Here is a 26,865-nt window from a genome sequence, read left to right as displayed (position 1 = left end):
GAGACCCACACGGTGCACACACTGTCACCTTTACACACGTGGGACAAGGAGTCTCCGGAGATCACATAAGTAAAATCAACTTGAATAGCATAACGACATCTAGATTACAAGATCATCATATGGATCTCAATCATGTAAGGCAGCTCATGAGATCATTGTATTGAAGTACATGGGAGAGAGAGATTAACCACATAGCTACCGGTACAGCCCTTAGCCTCGGGGGAGAACTACTCCCTCCTCATGGGAGACAGCGAGCGGTGATGAAGATGGCGGTGGTGTCGATGGAGATGCCTTCCGGGGCACTTCCCCGTCTCGGCGGCGTGCCGGAACAGAGACTTCGATACGTCTCCGACGTATCGATAATTTCTTATGTTCCATGCCACATTATTGATGATATCTACATGTTTTATACACATTATATGTCGTATTTATGCATTTTCGGGCACTAACCTATTAACGAGATGCCGAAGGGCCGCTTCTGTTTTCTGCTGTTTTTGGTTCCGAAATCATAGTAAGGAAATATTCTCGAATCGGACGAAATCAAGGCCCAAGCATCCTATTTTTCCACGAAGCTTCCAGAACACCCGAGAGTCGCCAGAGGGGGGCCACAGGCCCACCACACATGACCCCGGCGCGGCCAAGGGGGGCCCGCGCCCCCGTTGTGTCGCCGCCTCGTCGCCTCTCCGACTCCGCCTCTTCGCCTATAAAAAGGTCCCTGACCTAAAACACGATACGAAAAAAGCCACGGTACGAGAAACCTTCCGCAGCCGCCGCCATCGCGAAGCCAAGATCCGGGGGACAGGAGTCTCTCGTTCCGGCACGCCGCCGGGACGGGGAAGTGCCCCGGAAGGCTCCTCCATCGACACCACCGCCATCTTCATCAACGCTGCTGTCTCCCATGAGGAGGGAGTAGTTCTCCATCGAGGCTAAGGGCTGTACCGGTAGCTATGTGGTTCATCTCTCTCCTATGTACTTCAATACAATAATCTCATGAGCTGCCTTACATGATTAAGATTCATATGATGATGCTTGTAATCTAGATGTCATTGTGCTAGTCAAGTGGATTTTACTTATGTGATCTCCGGAGACTCCTTGTCCCACGTGTGTAAAGGTGACGAGTGTGTGCACCGTGTGGGTCTCTTAGGCTATATTTCACGTAATACTTATTCACTGTTATGAATGGCATAGTGAAGTGCTTATTTATATCCCTTTATGATTGCAATGTGTTTTGTATCACAATTTATCCGTGTGCTACTCTAGTGATGTTATTAAAGTAGTTTATTCCTCCCGCACGGTGTAATGGTGACAAGTGTGTGCATCGTGTAGTACTTGGCGTAGGCTATGATTGTGATCTCTTGTAGATTATGAAGTTAACTATTGCTATGATGGTATTGATGTGATCTATGCCTCCTTTCGTAGCGTGAAGGTGACGAGTGTGCATGCTATGTTAGTACTTGGTTTGGTTATGTTGATCTGTCATGCACTCTAAGGTTATTTAAACATGAACATCGAATATTGTGGAGCTTGTTAACTCCGGCATTGAGGGTTCGTGTAATCCTACACAGTTAGTGGTGTTCATCATCCAACAAGAGGGTGTAGAATCTAGCATCTATCTATTTATTCTGTTATGTGATCAATGTTGAGAGTGTCCACTAGTGAAAGTATGATCCCTAGGCCTTGTTCCTAAATACTGCTATCGCTGCTTGTTTACCTGTTTTACCGCATCCGTACTTCCCGCAATATTACCACCATCAACCGCACGCCAGACAAGCACTTTTCTCGGCGCCGTTACTACTGCTCATATATATTCATACCACCCGTATTTCACTATCTCTTCGCCGAACTAGTGCACCTATTAGGTGTGTTGGGGACACAAGAGACTTCTTGCTTTGTGGTTGCAGTGGTTGCATGAGAGGGATATCTTTAACCTCTTCCTCCCCGAGTTCGATAAACCTTGGGTGATCCACTTAAGGGAAACTTGCTCGCTGTTCTACAAACCTCTCGCTCTTGGAGGCCCAACACTGTCTACAAGAATAGAAGCACCCGTAGACACCAAGCACTTTTCTCGGCGCCGTTGCCGGGGAGGAAAGGTAAAAGGTACTCACACTCCGGATCTCGGCTACTAAGCACTTTTCCAAGCACCGTTGTAAGTACTCGAAGCTATTTCCTTTAGATCCCGCAATTGCATCTTTTTGTTTCTTGTTTACACTAGTTAGGCATAATGGACAACAATGAGCTTCTTATTCTATTTCCTGATTTAAGACATGGATGGTTTGATGCGAAAATTAAAAAACCTATGGAATCTTATTTGCATGCTCGGTAGTAATATTAGTATGAACGCTTTGAACACCATTGTTGATAATGATATAGAAAGTTCTAAGCTTGGGGAAGCTGGTTTTCATGATATTTTTAGTCCCCCAAGCATTGAGGAGAAAATTTTCTTTGATGATACTTTGCCTCCTATTTATGATGATTATAATGATACTGGTCTTTTGGTGCCACCTACTATGGAGAGTAAATTTTGTTGTGATTATACTATGCCTCCTACACTTGATGAGAATAATAATGATAGCTACTTTGTTGAGTTTGCTCATGATGCTACTGAAAGTTATTATGAGAGAGGAAAATATGGTTGTAGAAATTTTCATGTTACTAAAATACCTCTCTATGTGCTGAAATTTTTGAAGCTACACTTGTTTTATCTTCCTATGATTGTTATTTTACTCTTCATGAACTTGTTTATTTACAAGATTCCTTTTCATAGGAAGCATGTTAGGCTTAAATGTGTTTTGAATTTGCCTCTTGATGCTCTCTTTTGCTTCAAATACTATCTCTTGCGAGTGCATCATTAAAACTGCTGAGCCCATCTTAATGGCTATAAAGAAATAACTTCTTGGGAGATAACCCATGTGTTTATTTTGCTACAATACTTTTATTTTGTATTTGAGTCTTGGAAGTTGTTACTACTGTAGCAACCTCTCCTTATCTTATTTTTATTGCATTGTTGTGCCAAGTAAAGTCTTTGATAGAAAGGTTGATACTAGATTTGGATTATCGCGTAGAAACAGATTTCTTTGCTGTCACGAATTTCGACCTGCCTCTCTGTAGGTAGCTCATAAAAATATGCCAATTTAAGTGCGTGATCCTCAGATATGTACGCAACTTTCATTCAATTTGGTCATTTTCATTTGAGCAAGTCTGGTGCCTCAATAAAATACATCTTTACGGACTGTTCTGTTTTGACAGATTCTGCCTTTTATTTCGCATTGCCTCTTTTGATATGTTGGATGAATTTCTTTGATCCATTAATGTCCAGCAGCTTTATGCAATGTCCAGAAGTGTTAAGAATGATTGTGTCACCTCTGAACATGTTAATTTTTATTGTACACTAACCCTCTAATGAGTTGTTTCGAGTTTGGTGTGGAGGAAGTTTTTAAGGGTCAAGAGAGGAGGATGATATACTATGATCAAGAAGAGTGAAGAGTCTAAGCTTGGGGATGCCCCAGTGGTTCATCCCTGCATATTTCAAGAAGACTCAAGCATCTAAGCTTGGGGATGCCCAAGGCATCCCCTTCTTCATCGACAACATTATCAGGTTCCTCCCCTGAAACTATATTTTTATTCCGTCACATCTTATGTACTTTACTTGGAGCGTCGGTTTGTTTTTGTTTTTTGTTTTGTTTGAATAAAATGGATCCTAGCATTCATTGTGTGGGAGAGAGACACGCTCCGCTGTTGCATATGGACAAGTATGTCCTTAGGCTTTACTCATAGTATTCATGGCGAAGGTTGAATCTTCTTCGTTAAATTGTTATATGGTTGGAATCGGGAAATGCTACATGTAGTAATTCTAAAATGTCTTGAATAATTTGATACTTGGCAATTGTTGTGCTCATGTTTAAGCTCTTGCATCATATACTTTGCACCTATTAATGAAGAAACACCTAGAGCTTGCTAATTTGGTTTGCATATTTGGTCTCTCTAAAGTCTAGATAATTTCTAGTATTGAGTTTTGAACAACAAGGAAGACGGTGTAGAGTCTTATAATGTTTACAATATGTCTTTTATGTGAGTTTTGCTGCACCGGTTCATCCTTGTGTTTGTTTCGAATAACCTTGCTAGCCTAAACCTTGTATCGAGAGGGAATACTTCTTATGCATCCAAATCCTTGAGCCAACCACTATGCCATTTGTGTCCACCATACCTACCTACTACATGGTATTTCTCCGCCATTCCAAAGTAAATTGCTTGAGTGCTACCTTTAAAATTTCCATTCTTCACCTTTGCAATATATAGCTCATGGGATAAATAGCTTAAAAACTATTGTGGTATTGAATATGTATTTATGCACTCTATCTCTTATTAAGTTGTTTGTTGTGCGATAACCATGTTTCTGGGGACGCCATCAACTACCCTTTGTTGAATATCATGTGAGTTGCTATGCATGTCCATCTTGTCTGAAGTAAGAGAGATCTACCACTTTAATGGTTAGAGCATGCATATTGTTAGAGAAGAACATTGGGCCGCTAACTAAAGCCATGAATCATGGTGGAAGTTTCTGTTTTGGACATATATCCTCAATCTCATATGAGAACATTAATCGTTGCTACATGCTTATGCATTAAAGAGGAGTCCATTATCTCGTTGTCCATGTTGTCCCGGTATGGATGTCTAAGTTGAGAATAATCAAAAGCGAGAAATCCAAAATGCGAGCTTTCTCCTTAGACCTTTGTACAAAGCGGCATGGAGGTACCCCATTGTGACACTTGGTTAAAACATGTGTATTGCAATGATCCGGTAGTCCAAGCTAATTAGGACAAGGTGCGGGCACTATTAGTATACTATGCATGAGGCTTGCAACTTGTAAGATATAATTTACATGCTACATATGCTTTATTACTACCGTTGACAAAATTGTTTCTTGTTTTCAAAATAAAAGCTCTAGCACAAATATAGCAATCGATGCTTTCCTCTTTGAAGGACCATTCTTTTACTTTTATGTTGAGTCAGTTCACCTATTTCTCTCCATCTCAAGAAGCAAACACTTGTGTGAACTCGTGCATTGATTCCTACATACTTGCATATTGCACTTGTTATATTACTCTATGTTGACAATTATCCATGAGATATACATGTTATAAGTTGAAAGCAACCGCTGAAACTTAATCTTCCTTTGTGTTGCTTCAATACCTTTACTTTAATTTATTGCTTTATGAGTTAACTCTTATGCAAGACTTATTGATGCTTGTCTTGAAAGTACTATTCATGAAAAGTTTTTGCTTTATGATTCATTTGTTTACTCATGTCATTACCATTGTTTTGATCGCTGCATTCATTACATATGTTTACAATAGTATGATCAAGGTTATGATGGCATGTCACTCCGAAATTATCTTTGTTATCGTTTACTCGCTCGAGACGAGCAGGAACTAAGCTTGGGGATGCTGATACGTCTCCGACGTATCGATAATTTCTTATGTTCCATGCCACATTATTGATGATATCTACATGTTTTATACACATTATATGTCGTATTTATGCATTTTCCGGCACTAACCTATTAACGAGATGCCGAAGGGCCAGTTCTCGTTTTCTGCTGTTTTTGGTTCCGTAAATCCTAGTAAGGAAATATTCTCGGAATCGGACGAAATCAAGGCCCAAGCATCCTATTTTTCCACGAAGCTTCCGGAACACCCGAGAGTCGCCGGAGGGGGGCCACAGGCCCACCACACATGACCCTGGCGCGGCCAAGGGGGGGCCCGCGCCCCCCTGTTGTGTCGCCGCCTCGTCGCCTCTCCGACTCCGCCTCTTCGCCTATAAAAAGGTCCCTGACCTAAAACACGATACGAAAAAAGCCACGGTACGAGAAACCTTCCAGAGACGCCGTCATCGCGAAGCCAAGATCTGGGGGACAGGAGTCTCTGTTCCGGCACGCCGCCGGGACGGGGAAGTGCCCCTGGAAGGCTCCTCCATCGACACCACCGCCATCTTCATCAACGCTGCTGTCTCCCATGAGGAGGGAGTAGTTCTCCATCGAGGCTAAGGGCTGTACCGGTAGCTATGTGGTTCATCTCTCTCCTATGTACTTAAATACAGTAATCTCATGAGCTGCCTTACATGATTGAGATTCATATGATGATGCTTGTAATCTAGATGTCATTGTGCTAGTCAAGTGGATTTTACTTATGTGATCTCCGGAGACTCCTTGTCCCACGTGTGTAAAGGTGACAGTGTGTGCACCGTGTGGGTCTCTTAGGCTATATTTCACGTGAATACTTATTCACTCGTTATGAATGGCATAGTGAAGTGCTTATTTATATCCCTTTATGATTGCAATGTGTTTTGTATCACAATTTATCCGTGTGCTACTCTAGTGATGTTATTAAAGTAGTTTATTCCTCCCGCACGGTGTAATGGTGACGAGTGTGTGCATCGTGTAGTACTTGGCGTAGGCTATGATTGTGATCTCTTGTAGATTATGAAGTTAACTATTGCTATGATGGTATTGATGTGATCTATGCCTCCTTTCGTAGCGTGAAGGTGACAAGTGTGCATGCTATGTTAGTACTTGGTTTGGTTATGTTGATCTGTCATGCACTCTAAGGTTATTTAAACATGAACATCGAATATTGTGGAGCTTGTTAACTCCGGCATTGAGGGTTCGTGTAATCCTACACAGTTAGTGGTGTTCATCATCCAACAAGAGGGTGTAGAGTCTAGCATCTATCTATTTATTCTGTTATGTGATCAATGTTGAGAGTGTCCACTAGTGAAAGTATGATCCCTAGGCCTTGTTCCTAAATATCGCTATCGTCGCTTGTTTACTCGTTTTACTCGCATCCGTACTTCCTGCAATATTACCACCATCAACTGCACGCCAGCAAGCACTTTTCTGGCGCCGTTACTACTGCTCATATATATTCATACCACCTGTATTTCACTATCTCTTCGCCGAACTAGTGTACCTATTAGGTGTGTTGGGGACACAAGAGACTTCTTGCTTTGTGGTTGCAGGGTTGCATGAGAGGGATATCTTTGACCTCTTCCTCCCTGAGTTCGATAAACCTTGGGTGATCCACTTAAGGGAAACTTGCTGCTGTTCTACAAACCTCTGCTCTTGGAGGCCCAACACTGTCTACAAGAATAGAAGCACCCGTAGACATCAACTTCTGTCCCCCAGATCTTGGCTTCGCGATGGCGGCGGCTCTGGAAGGTTTCTCGTACCGTGGCTTTTCCGTCTCGAAGATTTAGGTCAGGGACCTTTAAATAGGCGAAGAGGCGGAGTCGGAGGGGGTACGGAGCCGCCACACAATAGGGGGGCGCGGCCAGGGCCTGGGCCGCGCCAGCCTCATGTGTGGGTCCCCCTGTGGCTCTCCTCTGGTCCCTCTCGGGTGTTCTGGAAGCTTCGTGGAATTATAAGATGCTGGGCGTTGATTTCGTCCAATTCCGAGAATATTTCCTTACTAGGATTTCTGAAACCAAAAACAGCAGAAAACAGGAACTGTCACTTCGGCATCTCGTCAATAGGTTAGTTCCGGAAAACGCATAATAATGACATATAATGTGTATAAAACATGTGAGTATCATCATAAAAGTAGCATGGAACATAAGAAATTATAGATACGTTTGAGACGTATCACCTCGCGCTGTGGTTATCGTTATGTTCTAACCTTCACAGATGATCTGAGTAGATATGGGTATATCTATTTCATGAAACATAAATCCGAAACTTTCCAGAAGTTTACGGAATTCCAAAGTAAAGTAGAAAATCAACGTAACAAGAAGATCAAGTTTCTGCGTTCTGATCGCGGAGGCGAATATCTGAGTTATGACTTTGGCATGCATTTAAAGAAATACGGAATACTTTCACAGTTGACACCGCCGGGAACACCACAGCGCAATGGTGTGTCCGAACGTCGTAATCGAACTTTCTTAGATATGGTTCGTTCTATGATGTCTCTTACTGATTTGCCGTTATCGTTTTGGGGTTATGCATTAGAGATAGCTGCATTCACTTTAAATAGGGCACCATCTAAATCCGTTGCAACGACACTGTATGAATTGTGGTTTAATAAGAAACCTAAGCTGTCGTTCCTTAAAGTTTGGGGTTGCGAAGCCTATGTAAAAAAGTTACAACCGGACAAGCTAGAACCCAAACAGGAGAAATGCGTCTTCATAGGATACCCTAAGGAAACTATTGGGTATACTTTCTATCACAGATCCGAAGGCAAAATCTTTGTTGCTAAGAACGGAACCTTTCTTGAGAAAGAGTTTCTCACTAAAGAAGTGACTAGAAGAAAAGTAGAACTCGACGAGGTTACTGAACCTTCTCTCGTTGATCAGAGTAGCGCAGTACCGGAAGATGTTCATGTGCCGCTTGCACCGATAACAGAGGAAGCTAATGATAATGATCATGAAACTTCGAACGAGGTAGCTACTGAACCTCGCAGATCGACAAGGGAACGTACCACTCCTGATTGGTATGATCCTTGTCTAAATGTCATGATTGTGGACAACAATGATGAGGACCCTGCGACGTATGAAGAAGCGATGATGAGCCCAGATTCCAACAAATGGCAAGAAGCCATGAAATCCGAAATGGGATCCATGTATGATAACAAAGTGTGGACTTTGGTAGACTTACCTGATAGCCGCAAGGCTGTCGAGAATAAATGGATCTTCAAAAGAAAAACATATGCTGATGGTAATGTTACTGTCTATAAAGCTCGACTTGTCGCAAAGGGTTTCCGACAAATTCAAGGAGTTGACTACGATGAGACTTTCTCACCTGTAGCGAAGCTAAAGTCTCGTGAGGATTTTGTTAGCAATAGCTGCATTTTTCGATTATGAGATTTGGCGTATGGATGTCAAAACGGCGTTCCTTAATGGTGACATTGAGGAAGAGTTGTATATGGTACAACGCAAAGGTTTTGTCGATCCTAAAAATGCTGACAAGGTATGCAAACTTCAGCGTTCCATTTATGGACTGAAGCAAGCATCCAGAAGTTGGAACCGACGCTTTGATAAGGTGATCAAAGACTTCGGGTTTATACAGTGTCATGGAGAGGCATGTATTTACAAGAAAGTGAGTGGGAGCTCTGTAGCATTCCTAATATTATATGTAGATGACATATTATTGATTGGGAATGATATAGAACTATTAAGCAGTGTAAAAGGTTATTTGAATAAGTGTTTTTCAATGAAGGACCTTGGTGAAGCAGCGTACATTTTAGGCATCAAGATTTATAGAGATAGATCAAGACGCCTAATAGGGCTTTCACAGAGTACATACCTGGACAAGATTCTAAAGAAGTTTAGAATGGGTGAAAGTAAGAAAGGGTTCTTACCGATGTTGCCAGGTAAGGTCTTGAGTAAGACTCAAGGATCGGCTACGGCAGAAGAAAGAGAGAGGATGAATCAGATCCCCTATGCCTCGGCAGTAGGCTCTATCATGTATGCCATGCTGTGTACTAGACCAGATATAGCACATGATGTTAGTTTGACTAACAGATATCAAAGTGATCCAGGAATGGAACACTGGACAACGGTCAAGAATATCCTGAAGTACTTGAAAAGAACTAAGGATATGTTTCTTTGTTATGGCGGTGACCAAGAGCTTGTTGTAACCAGTTTCACCGATGCAAGTTGGAACACTGATCCTGATGACTCTAAGTCTCAATATGGGTACATGTTTATATTGAATGGTGCTGCAGTAAGCTGGTGCAGCTCCAAGCAGTGCACGGTGGCGAAGTCTTCAACAGAATCGGAATACATAGCGGCTTCGGAGGCTTCATCGGAAGCGGTATGGATGAAAAGGTTCACTGTTGAGCTTGGTGTGGTTCCTAGTGCATTGGACCCACTAGTCATCTATTGTGACAACATGGGTGCCATCGCCAATGCACAAGAACCAAGGTCACACAAGAAGCTGAAGCATATCAAGCCGCGTTTTCATTCGATTCGCGAGTACATCAAAGATGGAGAAGTAAAGATTTGCAAAGTACACACTGATCTGAATGTGGCAGATCCGTTGACTAAAGCTCTCCCTAGGGCAAAGCATGACCAACACCGGAATGCCAAAGGTGTTAGGTACCTTACAATATAATCTAGATTATTGACTCTAGTGCAAGTGGGAGACTGTTGGAGATATGCCCAAGAGGCAATAATAAAGTGGTTATTATATATCTTTATGTTTATGATAAATGTTTACATACCATGCTATAATTGTATTAACCGAAACATTGATACATGTGTGTTATGTGAACAACAAGGAGTCCCTAGTAAGCCTCTTGTATAACTAGCTTGTTGATTAATAGATGATCATCGTTCCATGATCATGAACATTGGATGTTATTAATAACAAGGTTATGTCATTATGTGAATGATATAATGGACACACCCAATTAAGCGTAGCATAAGATCACGTTATTAAGTTCATTTGCTATAAGCTTTCAATACATAGTTACCTAGTCCTTCGACCATGAGATCATATAAATCACTTATGCCGGAAGGGTACTTTGATTACATCAAACGCCACTGCGTAAATGGGTGGTTATAAAGGTGAGATTAGGTATTCGGAAAGTATGAGTTGAGGCATATGGATTAACAGTGGGATTTGTCCATCCCGATGACGGATAGATATACTTTGGGCCCTCTCGGTGGAATGTCGTCTAATGAGCTTGCAAGCATATGAATGGTTCATAAGAGACCACATACCACGGTACGAGTAAAGAGTACTTGTCAGGAGACGAGGTTGAACGAGGTATAGAGATACCGATGATCAAACCTCGGACAAGTAAAATATCGCGTGACAAAGGGAATCGGTATCGTATGTAAATGGTTCAATCGATCACTAAGTCATCGTTGAATATGTGGGAGCCATTATGGATCTCCGGATCCCGCTATTGGTTATTGGTCGGAGAGAAGTCTCAACCATGTCTGCATAGTTCGCGAACCGTAGGGTGACACACTTAAGGTTTGATGTCGTTTAAGTAGATATGGAATATGGAATGGAGTTCGAAGTTTTGTTCGGAGTCTCGATGGGATCCAGGACATCACGAGGAGTTCCGGAATGGTCCGGAGAATAAGATTCATATATAGGAAGTCATTTTATAAGTTTGAAAATGATCTGGTGCATTTATGGAAGGTTCTAGAAGGTTCTAGAAAAGTCTGGAAGAAATCACTATAGAAGGCGGAGTCCCGGAGGGACTCCACCTAGCATGGCCAGCCAACCCTAAGGGGGAGGAGTCCCAGGTGGACTCCACCAAGGAAAGGTGGGAGTCCCACCTTGAGTAGGATTCCTATCTTGAGTAGGATTTGTCCTTATGGCAAGTTTTGGTGTTCGGGTCTTATTCGAAGACTTGGACTACAACTCTTGGAGGTTCCACCTATATAATGAGGAGCAAGGGGAGGGGGCCGGCCACACCAATCCACCCTTGGCCGCACCCCCTTGAGGCCGGCGCCCCAAACCCTAGCCTCTCCCCAAACCCAAGCCTCTCCTCCTCCACATAATACTCCCGCAACGCATAGGCGAAGCCCTGCCGGAGTTCTCCACCACCACTGCCACCACGCCGTCGTGCTGCCGGGATTCCGAGGAGGATCTACTACTTCCGCTGTCCGCTGGAACGGGGAGGAGGATGTCATCTTCATCAACACCGTACGTGTGACCGAGTACGGAGGTGCTGCCCGTTTGTGGCACCGTCAAGATCTTCTACACGCTTTTGAAAGCGGCAAGTGATCATCTTAAGCAACAACGAGATCTAATCTCGTAGGCTTTGGAAATCTTCAAGGGTTAGTCTCGTGATCCCCTCGTTGCTACCGTCTTCTAGATTAGATCTTGGCTTGTGTTTCGTTCTTGCGGCAGGATTTTTTTTGTTTTCTATGCTACGAATCCCATCACTACTATTGGTGGGCCCATGTTTTTTTAACGTTCCATCAAATAGTGTGAAGATTAGGAGTCCAGGTCATCTCTTACAGTGGGCCACCCTTGTCAGAAACACGGATAGACAATCAATGTTTCATGCAACTGTGTTATTCAAAATTAGTGGGGTTTTCGGAAAAAATTGAAAACCATCAGTTTTTTATTACAATGTCATCAATTGTGGTGGTTTTTTGCAATTGTCTTTTAATTGCCGACAATAGAGCGTGGATTTGATGTGGGGTTTAACACGGGTGTACCCTCGACACGGGAGAGTGCAAAGGGAGGTGCTGGAACGCTGCAGTGATCGGGTGTGCGGTTGGGGGATTGCCTCGTCCATGGCATCAATGGCTGGAGGTAAGGGATGACATGCCATGTGGGACCATGCTGACCGGTGAATTCCACATATATTTTGACGGCTCACTCAACTGTTAGTGAATTTCGGTGCCACATCATCACTTACAACGGGTCACATGAGAAATGGCATCAAACAAGTTTAGGAATGGGTATGTGTTATTTGTGCCGCGCTGCCACAAGACTGGTGAAGATTTGCGACAAACCTGAACACCGATGATATTTTTTAGTAGCTTCATGGAATGTGATGATTTTTCACAATTTTCTCAACTGAATTGGTTTAGTAAAATCGGCGCATCGTAATGCAACATTATCCTACAAGATATTAAAACTTAACAGACAATTATGTCAACGCATTATCTCTTAAGGGCAGTATGCAAATAAGCTTGTATTTTCTATAATGATTTTGGGCTTGACACTTAAACTTATAATATAGTCAATTTGACAAACTTAATGCGGGTTGATATTATAAAAGATATAAAAGATATAATATCTATGTTACAATAAATAAGACGTATGAATTTAGTCAAGAGTCAATATCCTCTCCGTTTGACCAAATTTGTAAACAATTTTTTAAGCAATGATGATACCAAACTAATATCAGCCGACACGCCATAAAATATATTTTCATAATATATTTATTAGTTGATGTCAACATTTTCTTCACTAAATTTAATCAAATGTAGTAAGATTTGACTTTTGGCTAAATTTATGACTTATTCATTGGAACAGAGGATGTATTATTAGAAACTTGAGATGCTATATTGTGTAATGGTATAATATATGTGTCATACAATTTATATTATATTATTAAATTGACGATATAGGATGGAGCCATGCAGGTAACCTCTCCAGCATGCACTTAGTTCAATGAAAAGTCGCTCCACCAAATTCATCAACAAAATATAAGTTATGTCATAAAAGATAGTACAATATTGGATTCATATAAAAAGAAATTTTCAATGGTATATTTTTATGACATATTGTTGACAAAATTAATGGTCAAAGTTTTTCATAAACTATATGTGCATGTCTATTAAATTAAACCCGAGGGATAGTAATAATATATTTGTGTTTAGTTGGAGGAGAGAGAATAGCAGAGAGATTGTAAGTGAGCTCGTAATGGATGACCCACCTTTCATTCACACAACTTACCTAGGAGCACGGGATAGAGCTCGCTCTTGCATAAGAGGCAATCAGGGCCGGTCCTGAGTTTTTTGGGGCCCGGGGCGAAACTAAAACCTCGGGCCCTTAATGCAAACACGGTAATAATATGTACTACATGCTTGTACAAATTTTATGCCATTTAAAGTGCATCAAAATCAAAATAATATCAATATCAAACAGTTTTTTACATATTGTTAAAAAAATCTTCTAATATATGCAGATGTAAATTAGTAATGATGATATAGAATTATCGCTCTTACCAACTATTATGCTCACTTTGGCTGAAATCGTGTCGTCGTCGTTGTCGGTGGGTATGAGGTCTAGTCTCGGCCACTCCACCGTGCTTTTTGGCATGTTCCCGTATGTATTGTCTCTCTTTTCAACGATGATGAAAACAAGCCACACATGGCACACAAAGGATGGAAAATTAGATATGTACCTATCCTATCCACCACATTGCATTCTTCTTTCTCCTATTTATCTAAAGTAAAAGTATGATATTTTTGTTTAAGAGTATGCACACTACGGGGTCATCATCTTCGGTGTGCGACTTACTGTTGGCTTGGGCGTGGCCTTGGCCCTCGCAAATCCGGCGTGCCTTGGTTGCGCTTGTCAAAAAAGAAGTTGGTTGTTTCACCTTTGGCGAAAATTATCTTTTATTTTGAAGGTCAAAAGTTTAGCTACCAGCGCTCTTTTTTTCAGAACCAAGTAATCAGCTTTCAAACTAGAAATAGGAATCGGTTGATTGTGTTATGCATTTTGCAGATTGCTCTTGTGTAAATGGTCTAGCCCACCAGGCACCAGCCCACCCCACTTATTCCACTCATTTACATAACTAAAAATGGAGAAAAGACCCATATTAACTAAAGGAGAAAAGCCCACTAGGAAACAGCTGATTTTGCTTGGTCCTTCGTCTCCCTGAATCGGTACGAGAGAAAAAGCTTATGCATGAGAAAAAGCTTATGCATGCTCTAATGGCTGCGCTACATGATCTTCTTCTTCCCCCACTGGCCACTGCATGGAATATCTAGATGGCCCCCCTTGGTCTGTGGGGTCCGGGGCGGCCGCCCCGCCTGCCCCCCCCCCCTAGGGCCGGCCCTGGAGGCAATTACATTCTCTCTCTTCTTCTCTCTCCTCCAACTAGAAACAAATATATTATTTTAATCCTTATAGTCAGCCGACTAGAACTTATTGTACTTTTAGAGCAACTCCTATGCTCCTTTTTTTTGGAGTCTTGACGTGCGCAGCGGGAACAGGGGCAGGCCGCAATGTATTTTTTATTGTGTTTCTTGGGTTTTGAACCTTAAACCTCTGGTTATAAGTTGTATGCACCTAACCAATTCACCCATCAGTCTGAACTGATGGAAAGAGACTAGACAGTGTATTTATATTTAACACTCTCCCTCACGTCCTATTTTTAGTCCTTAGCGTGGATTCGGTGCGGTCCGCAGAATCTTTTTTCTTTTGTTTTTAAACTGCATAAGCAGGGTCTTGAACTTGAGACTTCTTGGCAATTGAACCAAAAGTCCGAACTGAGAGAGAGGGTCGGTCATTACACTCTAACAGCCACATCTAGGCCACAATGTTGAAATGCAAATATGATCCCTAAACTCATTTAGCCCAACCTCATTTAGATATAGCCCTAACAAACGGTGCATTGTAAAAGTTATATCCTAAAATGCATACCTATCTAGGAGATCACGCTAAGAACCGATGCATTGGAGAAGGCCTAAGATAGTACGACAGTAATATCTTCCCTCATTAAATATAGTGTCAGATAAGCAGAAAAAATACCTATGATCATCGCTAAGAAATCTCCACTGTAAAATACTACCTTATACAAATAGAAGAGTGAATGAAAAGGGGCAGAATCCTTGGGATGAATTGGAAATCTTGAACGCCCGCTCCCATTGGCTGGAGATTCTGATCTCTGGCTTCCTAGAGAGCAGCGTTTCCTCTGGAGCATCCAGGAGTGACGACTCCGGGTTCTCTATTTGATAGATTCTCAAATTCACACGAGCCTTCCTTGGAAACAATTCGAGGTACTCGGGGTGAAGAGTCATGCTGCTGCTGTCAACCGAAAAACTCAACGAGCAGAAGCGCCCATTATCCAACGAAGCGAAGCAGGGCTCCTCGTCCACTTCATGTTGTTCCATGCATCTCACCGGGAGCACGGTGATGGATAGCTTAAGGGCATGGTCGTCCTTGCCAGAATTTGCGACACGGATGCGGTAAGCATTGAGAGGCCCGTTTTTCTTGGACAAGGCAAGGAAGATGGATGATCCCCCTTGCGGGTCGGCACAGCCAAAGAAAGGCAACCTCTCGTCGTCGACCTTGTGCCATTGGAGCGAGTTGGTGTCGAGTGCATGCGTGCCCCAGGTTTGATTGAACGACACCAGGATGTAGGGTCCGACCACCGCGTGGGACATGAGGACCGCCATCGGCAGCTTGTAGTGGTATTCAAACGGGGAGAGCATCCAAGGCATGCAAGGTGGAATCGGCAGGGCGCTCCAAGAGCACCCCTCGAGATGGGAGCGGTCGTCGACGGTGACGACTCTGGCTTCGGAAAGATCAAGCACCTCGAACCAGGGCGGGAAGTTGGGATCAAGGATCCATGAGGGAGTGCTAGACATGGCATAGACCCGGTCCCCCACGGCCGTTAGGATAGGGTTCCACTTCGCTGAGGTGAGAGCCGGCCCAGCGATCACCTTTCGCGTCTCGGTGTCGAAGAAGACGGTGTCGCCAGCAGTGCCCCCGGCGCCGACGATCCACGCACGGCGCCTCGACCGCACGGCCGCGAAGGTCTTACCCCCCGCTGCCATCTCCAGGGACGCGGCGCGGCGAAGTCTAGAGCACCGGATCCTCCCGCTCGCCGGCGCCGCATCGGAGGGGCCTACGTCCATCTTGTACACGGAGAACGGCTTGGAAGCCCTAGACCAGTCCCAGTGGCATGCCACAAGGTAGGCCGACCGACCCCGTACATCATCCAAATCACCCGCCGGGACGATCTTGTCAGGGGAAGCCTGGACGCCTCCTCCTTCAAGATCCTTAGCTTTTCTTTTGCCGTGCTCCATCATGCGCCGGCCGAGGATGCTTTAGGGTTTCTGACTTTCCTTTATACAGAAAATGAAAAATAGGATTGGACACGATCGAATTGCCTATGTAACAAAAACGCCACTGCTGCGTGCGTCGGACGGCCCAGCAACAAAAAAAGGCCACACGCGCCCACAGCTTCCCCAGACACTCCCCAATTCCAGTCTCCGCCGCCGCCCCAATCGCCGCCCAGCTCCCGCACTGCGCCACTGGTGACGAAGATGATGAGGCGGTTTGTGAATCTGGTGACGACTAACTGTGAGGAACGCGTTCATTCAGTGCGCCGCATGGATCCTTACAAGCACTTCTTCTACCAGTCAGCAAAAGCCGCAATTGAAGCAGCAGATGAAGCAACCATGAAGCAATCTATTCCAGGGTTGCAGACCCTGCAGCTGCCACCCTCAAGCACGAACTTCACTGCAGCAGACTATGGGGGCATCATGGATATGTTTGCGCTCTTCAGGCCCCATGCCACCAGCGAAGGCAGAATTGTCTATACCACTAAGTTCGGCGAGGCCGGGCTGTACGACGCTGACAAACATGTACACACCACCCTCAGCGCCCTCAAGGCGCCTAAGGGAATAAGCCCCATGTGGATGTCCACAGTGCCGCATCCTGCCACCAACCAAGACAGCATGTATGTCCTCGACAGGTTCCCTGGTAAGGCCAATGGTCGATGCTTTGAGGTCCTTGAGCCTGTGTCCAGACACAGAGAATTGGGTAGCAACTTGATGATGCCGACCTGGCGTTGGCGGGTTCTTCCACCGCCTCCATTTATCCGCCAACCTGGGTTCAGACCCTCCTCCATCACTGCCTATGGCACAGTAGTCGACGGCAACGGCTGTTCCACCATCTATGTATCCTGCGATGACGGAATCGGCACCTACAGGTTCGAGACGGCACACCTTGACCCTAGTAGCAGTCTAGGATGGAGTCCCTCAGAGGAATGGAGTTACGTTGGGGCATGGAAGCTGCCCTTTGATGGCAGAGCTCAGTACGTCTCTGAGTTCAACCTATGGTTTGGCTTCTTTGACCCCAAACACCTGTGTGCTGTGGACCTCTCTGCAATAGACGATGAACGACCACCCACGGTGCTGCAAGTTGGGCAAGATCTGAACTTACCTGACGAAGAGTTCTGGATTCCAATACAACTCGAGCTTGTCAACCTGGGCGATGGCAAGTTTCTCGTCGCTAGGATATTTGAAATAGATGAGACCAGTGAGCGTTTTGCTGTGTTCACCGGCATAGAGATGATAGCTGGTGTTGGTGATGATCAGAGCCTTAAGGTGGTCAAGCACAAGTGTGCATGCTATAACTTCGGGTATGATAGCATCAACTGGGTGCTCTGAATGGATAATGTTGCGCCAGCGCTCTCCCTAACTGTCGCATTTGTTATTCCCCTCTTCGTAGGTTTATTTGCATAATTCAGGGTTTGTGTGTTGGGTCCGTGTATGGGCACCTCATTCTGGTACTAGCATCTTTACTCTTTCTAAAGAGAACATTGTATTATGTTCAATAATCATGGATGGTTGGTTTTAGGATTTTATTTGGGTTGACCAGTAAGACTGCATGTTTATGTTCGAAACATGTTCATTGGTACTGGCTATGAAAACTTGGAAAGGGTTAAGGGTTGTGGGTTGCGACAGAAATTTGAACTTGGCAACAAAATCAAGCACTTGAAGCCTACAAAATATCATTAACCTGAAGTTAGAATTTTTGGAACTTCCCTTCCCTTTGGTATGCCATGGCTTCTACTTCCTCACTGAAACAAGCAGAAGACCAATGTATGTCACAGTCATTTTGGGATATGTTTGTACTCAGTCTTTCTTCAAATAAGTACCTATGCAATTTTTTTGTTACCCATGACATTGACTTTACTTTCAGTTCATTTGGGGACGGCCTAGTAATGTATGAATTGGGAATTTTGGATGGGAGAATTATCCCTATTTCTTGTCCTGGAATCTAAAGTGAATGAAAACTCCTGGTTTTGCAAAGCTGAATCATACTATCAGATCAAGCAAAGAGTTGTGCTACTGCACAGATCGAGATAACAATGATGAAACAAAATGAGCTTCACCAGCTTCAGAGGCAAGTGAGGACTACCTGCTAAGCTCAATAACTCCTTGAGAACTTAATAGCGGAACGAACTACAAAAGCTGTTTCAGCTTTTTGGTTGGCGAGCCCCTCTCGTGGTCAAAAGGCTACTTGTTCTTGTCGAGCCACGCGAGAATTCCTTTCTCCGACTCCGTGAGCTCCTCCTCTTTCTTCTCTCTAACCGAGTTTTCCATGAAACCAAAATAATCTTTGTAATTCCTCTTGTAGAAGTCATCCAGCCTCTGGAATATGAGATCAGCACAAAATTAGTTGCAACCACAGCGAAAGGTCTCTTCTCGATCAATTTGTTGCTCCAGTAAACTTATATATAGTGATAAAATTGACATTGTAAAGAGGCTGCAGCTGAATTCTTCTGAGACTTAAACTGCTATGATAGATGCATTTAACTATGAAGGTTGAGTTTGCATGTGGCAGAAGGTTCCCTATTTAAATCAGAGGCATCTACTCCAACACCAAGAAACTTGAACCTGTACTACGAACAAGGGTAGTAAATTACAGCACAGGTCAAACCTCCCTCAAGTTTTTCATGAATAATGAAAAACCAAGGGGACAATAGTATAAAGCAATAAAATTGGAACATATGGACCCAAATGAGTAGTTTGAAAAGATATCATGATTTGATAGAGAAGTGCATATAGATTATCGACTCAAAACAATACCAGAAGGCTTCTTCCATTAGCCATGAATGGGGTTAGCAAGGAAAAATATCGAAGGTAGGCCACATACCTCCTTGTCGTTCTTTTCTTTGTTTTCCTTTGATCTCTTCACATAATCTACATATGCAGGAAGAATAATTGATCTATCCAAGGGTGCACATAAACCCGAAAAATCGGACCATATGCTCACAGCCTCACATACCTTGCAATAGGGCCTTTCTTGATTCACTAGCCTCTGGTATGGCAGCAGCGGATGCCAGCAGAGTTAGGAGGGATCTCCTGCCAACTCCATTCCTCTGAGCCAAGGTGACCAGTGGCTGGAGGTGATTTGCCGCTGATTGATGAAGAGATGAAGCTGCCGAGACTGGCCTTCTGGCTGCGTCCATCAGTTTACCTGGAGGCTGAGCCATGGGATGACTGTCCAGCGTGCTCTCTTAACTCCTTTGTAGATATGGCCAGGTTGCTACTACTTGATATCAAGAAATCCTGGATTTTATATGAGCCGCAGGTTTTTCTATGGATAGAAGCAGACAGGGGCAAATCTGACCATGTGCAACACTCCCCAGGTTTTGGACCAGTCACATGTCAGTTTGGTTCTTCCATTTAACCTTTGTTTTTGCTTTTCCGGTATGTACACTATATCTCTTATTTCTAGACCATATATTTGAAGAACATTTATTGCCTTTATCTCAGCATTTCCCCAACAAATTTCCAGTAATACATTCTCATTAACAAACTTCACCATTGTAGGATTTTTCCTATACAAAAGCTACTTGTTCTTGTCAAGCCATGCGAGAATTCCTTTCTCTGACTCTGTGAGATCCTCCTCTTTCTTCTCTCTAACCGGGCCCTCCATGAAACCGAAATAATCCTTGTAATTCCTCTTGTAGACTTCATCCCGTCTCTGAATATGAGAAAAAAGCAACACATAATTAGTTGCAACCACAATTCTTCTACATCAATTTGTTGCTCCAGTAAATCTGGTGATAGAATTGCCACTGTAAAGAGGCTACAGCCCAATTAACCCGAGACTTAAATAATGCAGTATAATAGTCATGTTTAAATGTGTAGGCTGCATTCGCAGATGTCACAGGTCAAACTTACCTTCTACTTTTAAAAATAAACTTAGGAAAAATTGCCTGTTTTCTCAAAAGAAAAAAAATCCCCTCAAGTTTTTCATGAAAAATGGAAAAGCAAAGACACAATAGGTATAAAGCAAACTGAAGCAATGAGCTCATGATTTAATATAGAGGTGCATATAGATTATTGAGTCAAAACAATAGCAAGAGGATTCTTCCATTAGCCATGGCCCATGATGGGATACCAAGGTAAAAGAATTGATAGAAGGCCACATACCTCCTTGTCATTCTTTTCTTTGTTTTCCTTTGATCTCTTCACATAATCTACATATATCCAGGCAGAATCATTTATCTATCCAAGGTGAGCAGCAACAGGCTGGAAAATCAGAACATATGCTTACATACCTTGCAATAGGGCCTTTCTTGATTCACTGGCCTCGGGTACGGCTGCAGCGGATGCCAGCAGAGTGAGCAGGCCCCTCCTGCTAACTCCATTCCTCTGAGCCAAGGTGACGACTGGCTGGAGATGATTTGCCGCTGATTGATGAACAGATGAAGCTGCTGTGACTGGCTTTCTGATTGCGTCCATCAGTTTGCCTGGAGACTGAGCCTTGGAATGAGATGACGCTCTAGCTTGCTCTCCAGTGTGCTTCCTACATGGAAAGGAAGCCACGTTGCTATGCTTGATATGTTAAAATACTGGATTGGACAAAGGCCACAGGTTTTTTCTCTGGATGGAAAGCAGATGGGGGCAAATCCGACCATATGCAGTACCGCTTCGGTTTTGTAGCAGTCACACGTCACATTGTCTGATACTACCTCCGTTGTAATGAATCAGGCTTATATTTTTTTCTAAAAGTAGTTTGACCAAGTTTTTAGAAAAAATAATTATTATGTACAATCCACAATCAACACATTTAGATACATCACGAAATATTTTTCATATGATATCTATATAATATCATGGTTCTTGATAGTTTTTTTCTAAAAGTTTGGTTAAACTTTACTTAGCTTGACTTTTTCAATAAAATATATGTCTTATTCATTGGAATTGAGGGAATATGTTATACGTTCTTCCATTTAACCTTTTTTTTTTGCTTTTTCTGGTATCTGCATTTTATTTATTTTCAGGTCATATAATTGAACAACTTTCTTGCCTTTATCTCAACATTTCCCCGAAAAGAATTTTAGTAATACATTCTTTTAACCCAAAATATACAGCGCAATAGCCCAAGAGAAAAGTTCTCTTGTCCACTGTCAGGTTACTGTACAAAATAATAGTACAAATTTGTGTATAATGATGTGGGCAGAGTACATGTGGTCATCCATCAAAATAAGCTCATGCCCCAACACATGTAAATCTACACTGATCTATATCAAAACTTACAGGGGGCACCTGTTAAATCATCCATCAGCCATAACCGAGCACAGTGGGCGCTAACTCTAACAATGGCTCCAGTGCACTTGGAGCGAACTTCCGAGCAAATAGGAAGCATGTCGTCGTATTTTGATTATTGTATAAACAAGTCCGCCCGGTTTGAACCCTTTTCAGGAATTCCTCTGTGATATCTCGCCTACCAAATGTGGCTGGATGTGCACCGCCTCTTGACCAATCCACCCAAGTGATACTTCTATTAGCAAGGCTCTGCGGAGCTTCAATCATGAGCATGGTAGGGAAGTAGTGTTCATCAACATAACAATGAGGTCTGCAGAACTCCTTGAATTTCGGGTAATAGCGTGTGTCTCTAATGATCTCGATAGCAAGTTCTCTGTCTACTTCAAACCATTGCGAGCCTTTGCGCCATTGTGTGAGCTCAACCTCAGGGGTCATGTTATAATTATACCGGCCACGTCCATATGGTCCAGGATCATCAAACACCATGACAAAGCTTTGACTTGAATTCTGAAAGTATTTGTATGTGGTGTTGAAATCAAATATAGGAATGCATGACTCCGACACAAGCACAAACCACTCATTAGATATATCCAGCAAAGCATTTGCCAGCAGGCGTCTCTCAGCATCACACATACTCATCTGACCCCATTCTGTAACCTGTGAGCAGAAAGCAGATCACATATTAATGTCAGGCACTCAGGTATCTCAAGTTCTCAACACAACAGGTAAGCTACAGAAAATTTCAACTTTTCCTACATGGATATGTGGAAATCCTGAAAGGGAAAGCCATATGTTTTTCCTGAGAGAAAACCGATCGAGATAAGTCTGACCAATTGCAGGTCTGACAACTTATAATGCAGCAGGACGAGTCAGGGACTCTAAAACAGGTAAACCTTGTGTGCGGCTGAGCAGATGGCCTACTGGAGTTGTTTTCTAGAACAGTGTAAGTACCACCACAGTTCAGTGTACCAATATCCCATACTCCCATAGAATTCATTAGAAGGGCTGAAACGTTGGAATTCAGTAACAAGCTTATCATATAACCAAGGAATGGCAGAGGAACCTTACAGTACAGCTCAATTGTACAAGCATGGAAGTTGGCACCATATGTTTGTTGGTCTGGTCTCAGAAGATCAGCATGAGTAGGCAGGATACCTAGTATCACACTAAAACGGCTTGTTGCTAAGTTGAGTACGTGGTCACACTACTAGTCTGCGATGGCATGGGGCGCCAAGTGGTGCGCGCGTGATGGGAACTAACCTTACTGGCGATATGCCGGTGGTAGAAGACGGAGTCGGAGGTGTAGTTGCCTCGTTAGGAGGGCAGGGTGTGGACGTAGATGGAGTAACAGCCCTCGAGACCACGGAAAAACGCGCCCAGAGCAGCGCCAGCGTCAGAGGGCCGCGCAGGAGGAACATGAAGGCCACCTTGGGCACGCAGGGAAACGAGTATTTTTGGTTGGTTTGCTATTAACTTAGAACCTCTGCGATGACTCCGATCTCAAGTACTCGACAAAACAGGGAAGCTACGGAAAATTTCAACTCTTCCAAGCCTGACCAATTGCAGATCAGCCTGGATCCTATAACGCAACGGGAAGAGTCAGGGAACTCTAAAAATGGTACAACTACATGTCTAACTGGAACTTATAACACATTCCTTGTATGCAACCGAGTCTATGGCCTAGTAGATTTGGAACAGTGTTGTCAAAGGATCCAGCTTGACCAGTCATACGGTTAGGCTGCATAGTCGCTGCTAGATGGGTAACAAAACTAAATACAGGTTACTGATTTTAAGAATCAGTCCCCAGAGTAAGTTGGTAATAGAACACGGTTGTGGTTCACATCAATTAGGCATTGAAGCACCCTAGTTTGCCCTCTAGTGCAAAGATAAACCTGCTGGAATTACAAGTTCAGGAAGTGTCAACTGTAGTGCAGTGCAGTGCAGTGCCTTAGCTCGGGTGCTTGGCAAACACAGGAGGATGGAATGGGCGAATGGCAACTCAAACGGAACTAACAAGTGCATTAGTTGCATGTTGCTCACCGTAGTGACTAGTAAGTACCACCACAGTTGAGTTCAGTGCAACAATTTCCTTACAAATTTTCCTAGGGAAGCATTAGAAGGGCTGAAACGTTGGGGTTCAGTACATTGGCGGACGCAGCGGGGGGGCCGGGGGGGCCATGGCCCACCCAGAAATCCAGCCAATTTTTTAGATACCCCATGAAAAAGCCCAATTAGCCCAGCACCAAGTCACGTACACTAGCGATTCCCACGGAAGGCCAGCACGAGGACGCGATTCCCAGCGACCGACCGCCGCCGCCTCGACCGGCGACCAACCGCCGCCGCCCCGACCGATCGCCGCCGCGGCCCGGCACCGCCACCGCACGCCGCAGGCCCGCCCCTCGACTAGACTGCCTGCCTGGCCGGCCGGCGATCTCTGCCCTCACCCATCCCCGACCGGTGCAGTAACCGCCGGCCGCCGCGCCGCTCTTCCCGCCGGCCGCCTCTGTCCCCGCGGCCCTGCTCTTCCCGCCGAGTCGCCGACGACAAGGTGACCTGCTGCCGTGCAGCCGCGCGCTCTCCTCTCTGCCTCTGTTATATGTTATTTACTTATCCTCTCTGTTAGTCTGTTTGGTAAATTGCTTTGGTAAATTGCAAATGTACACATGACGCAGTGTGTATTGTGTAACAAAGAAAATTGCTAAATTACTAATATTTGAATGTTTTAATTGTGCAAGAATGAAGAGGGATAGCAAAATTGCGCTACTTTTTTTTAGAAACAAAGCATCAAAAACAAAGAAGATTGCATCAACACAATTAGTCATACATGATGTAGAAATCCAAGATGGTGGGCTTGATTTCGATGACAAAGAGTATTTTCCGCAATGAGTTTAGTGGAAAACAAAGAGTATTTTCCATAATAAATTTAGTGAAAACCAAGTTGAGAAATAGTATGGGTGATAAGCTCTTGAACCATTGCTTAGTGACATTTATCGAGCGATGGGTGTTCATTCATGTAAGTAATGATGCCATTGTTGAGACTTTCATTGCAATGTGAAACCGTAGATTGAAGAAATGATGTAATTTTCTAGTTATGATATATTCTATCATGTAAGACTCTTTTAATATTTCGAACTATTTAATCGTGCACATTTGATTTTAATATATGTATTGAACTCCAATGTTTACAACAAATTTGTCTTCTATATAGTTCATTTCTTCATTATGCAAAGGTTTTTTCACATTTTGTGGATGTGCAAAAAAAAAAATTTTGAGGTGTGCCCCCCCTCCAATTCTTTCCTGCGTCCGCCACTGGTTCAGTAACAAGTTGTCATACCAGAGGAACAGACACAGTACAGCTCAATTGTACAAGGTTAGAAGTCGGCACTGTATGTATTGCTGTTGGTCCGTGGTCTCACAAGACCAGCATGAGTAGGCAGGAAGATACCTTGGATTGGATCACACTAAAACGGTCGGTTGCTAAGTTGAGTATGCGATCACACTACCGGCACAGGGTCGAGTGCGTGATGGAGGAGGCGAGGAGCAAACCTTGCTGGCGACATCCCGTTGGTAGAAGACGGAGTCGGCGGTGTAGTTGCCGCGGTAGGATGGGAGCGCGTGGACGTAGACGGAGTAGCGCCCCTCGTTCCCCCGGAAGAAGCGCTCCCAGAGGGGGGCCAGCGGGAGCGGGCCGCGCGTGAGGAACATGAAGGCGAGCTTGGGCACGCGCGGGAACGGGTAGGCGCGCACGCGCGGCGCGAAGGATGCGCGCCACAGCAGCTCCTCGTCCGCCATGGCGTGGCGCGCGCGCGCGGGCGGGCGGGTCCAGCGCTCGAGCCCGTCCTCGAGGTCCGAGGAGGAGGAGGGGGGCGAGTTGCCGAGGCAGGGGCGGAAGAGGGCGGGCGCGGCGGCGGCGAGCGTGTGGCGCGCCATGTACATGCCGGCGGCGGAGAGGCCGACGCCGAGGAGGAGGAAGCCGAGGAAGAGCTTGAGCATCCCCGTCGGGAAGAGCCGGCCCTGGGTGAGCCGCGCCTCCTTCATGTCCTCCATGGACGCCACCCGCGCCTGCATCGCGGGAGCTGGTGCTACTACCAGGAGGGGGAGGTGGTGGTGGCGGAGGAATCTGCCAGATTTGAGGCCGCGGGTGGCATCTCCGGCACGAGGCCGGGTGAATCGAGGGGCAACACGTAGGCGGAGGGTAGATCTGGGGGAGAAGGGCGGTGGTTGGTGCGGCGGGGACTTGGATTGGGCGAAGAGGCTGGTGGCGGTGGGGGGCGGCGGCGGTGGTGGGTTTCTGGACTGGAACTTGGGACCGGGGACCTCGGGGGAAGAGTAGCGTCACGGGTGTCGTCTCCAGTAATGGTGGACTGGGTCTACAGGAGAAAGAGGTTGTTGGTCTCCGGGAGGTGTAGGCTACGGGGAGTGGCGCAGGTGGACCGGGTTCGTTGAGATGTTGTGGATTGCGGGTTTGACAAAAGACGCGAGAGAGATCCTTGGGCTGGGGCGGGTGCTGCCGTCGTGGTCTCGTGAAGTCGTGCGGAACTGCGGACGTGTAGCGTGGTTTGTGGGGATCTACTGCCCATGCGCCTTGTGCCGTGGAATCCCAATTTTCACAGTACAGTACAGTACAGTACAGTACTGGTACTCGACGATCCCGCCGTCCATCCGTTGTATACGTACCACTTCTTCCATTTCCATTTAATCAACGCCGAACATCACGTACTACACATGTTTGCGTCTCACCCTACAAGAAACATGCTAGGGTTAAACGGAGGGAGTATAATTTTTATTGTGATTTTAGTTCATTTAAAATTTAAATTTAAATAAAACCACTACAAGAATTATGGAATAGAGTGAGTAACGCAAATTTGATGATCAATCTTCGGTTGGATGGCTAGGAGGACACCGGCACTCCAGCCCACCAGAGATCCAACTCAGGCTCCACACTTTAGTGGATACAATGTTTTTCTTTTGTGAGATGTGATGTTTTCGTTGATAGCGAGGAGTTTGTGGTCACATTGTTCATCTCAGGACCCACTGAATCGGTTTGTTGGACTCAATCTCCCGAAGCTGTTCATAGGGGTGTGGGTGTAT

The 26,865-nt window shown here is 44.5% G+C and overlaps 3 protein-coding genes across 5 annotated transcripts; all 3 read right to left on the bottom strand.

Annotated features, from left to right (window-relative positions):
- Nucleotides 1-15,270: 15,270 nt before the first annotated feature.
- On the bottom strand, nt 15,271-16,509 carry LOC124697330. Its single transcript, XM_047229937.1, has one exon. The coding sequence runs from the start codon at nt 16,507-16,509 to the stop codon at nt 15,271-15,273; it is 1,239 nt and encodes a 412-aa protein (XP_047085893.1).
- Nucleotides 16,510-18,513: 2,004 nt separating this feature from the next.
- LOC124704181 lies at nt 18,514-21,095 on the bottom strand. Of its 3 annotated transcripts, none has more exons than XM_047236421.1 (3): nt 20,784-21,083; nt 19,370-19,416; nt 18,514-18,864 (listed from the first exon to the last, which is right to left on the bottom strand). In XM_047236421.1, exons 1-3 carry the CDS (start codon nt 20,965-20,967, stop codon nt 18,730-18,732), a joined length of 366 nt encoding a protein of 121 aa, XP_047092377.1. In that variant the 5' UTR covers nt 20,968-21,083; the 3' UTR covers nt 18,514-18,729. The 3 variants fall into 3 exon arrangements, with proteins under 3 accessions (XP_047092377.1, XP_047092375.1, XP_047092376.1); XM_047236419.1 differs by lacking the exon at nt 20,784-21,083 and adding an exon at nt 19,502-19,845; XM_047236420.1 differs by lacking the exons at nt 18,514-18,864; nt 19,370-19,416 and adding exons at nt 19,943-20,203; nt 20,656-20,702 and having other exon boundaries at nt 20,784-21,095.
- Nucleotides 21,096-21,570: 475 nt separating this feature from the next.
- On the bottom strand, nt 21,571-26,040 carry LOC124700447 (glycosyltransferase BC10-like). The gene is made up of 2 exons (XM_047232575.1): nt 25,321-26,040; nt 21,571-22,431 (listed from the first exon to the last, which is right to left on the bottom strand). Exons 1-2 carry the CDS (start codon nt 25,840-25,842, stop codon nt 21,790-21,792), a joined length of 1,164 nt encoding a protein of 387 aa, XP_047088531.1. The 5' UTR covers nt 25,843-26,040; the 3' UTR covers nt 21,571-21,789.
- Between the last annotated feature and the right edge of the window lie 825 nt (nt 26,041-26,865).

This window comes from Lolium rigidum, chromosome 3, assembly GCF_022539505.1.
Source record: "Lolium rigidum isolate FL_2022 chromosome 3, APGP_CSIRO_Lrig_0.1, whole genome shotgun sequence".
NCBI classification, from domain to species: Eukaryota; Viridiplantae; Streptophyta; class Magnoliopsida; order Poales; family Poaceae; genus Lolium; species Lolium rigidum.
Note: the sequence above shows the minus strand (reverse complement) of the source record. Positions and strands in the feature narration are given on the sequence as shown.

Coding starts and splice junctions, on each gene's coding strand:
- LOC124697330 (XM_047229937.1), bottom strand. CDS start 16,509: ATGGAGCACGGCAAAAGAAAAGCTAAGGATCTTGAAGGAGGAGGCGTC.
- LOC124704181 (XM_047236419.1), bottom strand. CDS start 19,709: ATGGCTCAGCCTCCAGGTAAACTGATGGACGCAGCCAGAAGGCCAGTC. Junction 19,417..19,501: donor AAGAAAGGCCCTATTGCAAG/GTATGTGAGGCT, acceptor CTGCATATGTAG/ATTATGTGAAGAGATCAAAG. Junction 18,865..19,369: donor AAGAAAAGAACGACAAGGAG/GTATGTGGCCTA, acceptor CTCATATTCCAG/AGGCTGGATGACTTCTACAA.
- LOC124700447 (XM_047232575.1), bottom strand. CDS start 25,842: ATGCAGGCGCGGGTGGCGTCCATGGAGGACATGAAGGAGGCGCGGCTC. Junction 22,432..25,320: donor AACGGGATGTCGCCAGCAAG/GTTTGCTCCTCG, acceptor TTCTGCTCACAG/GTTACAGAATGGGGTCAGAT.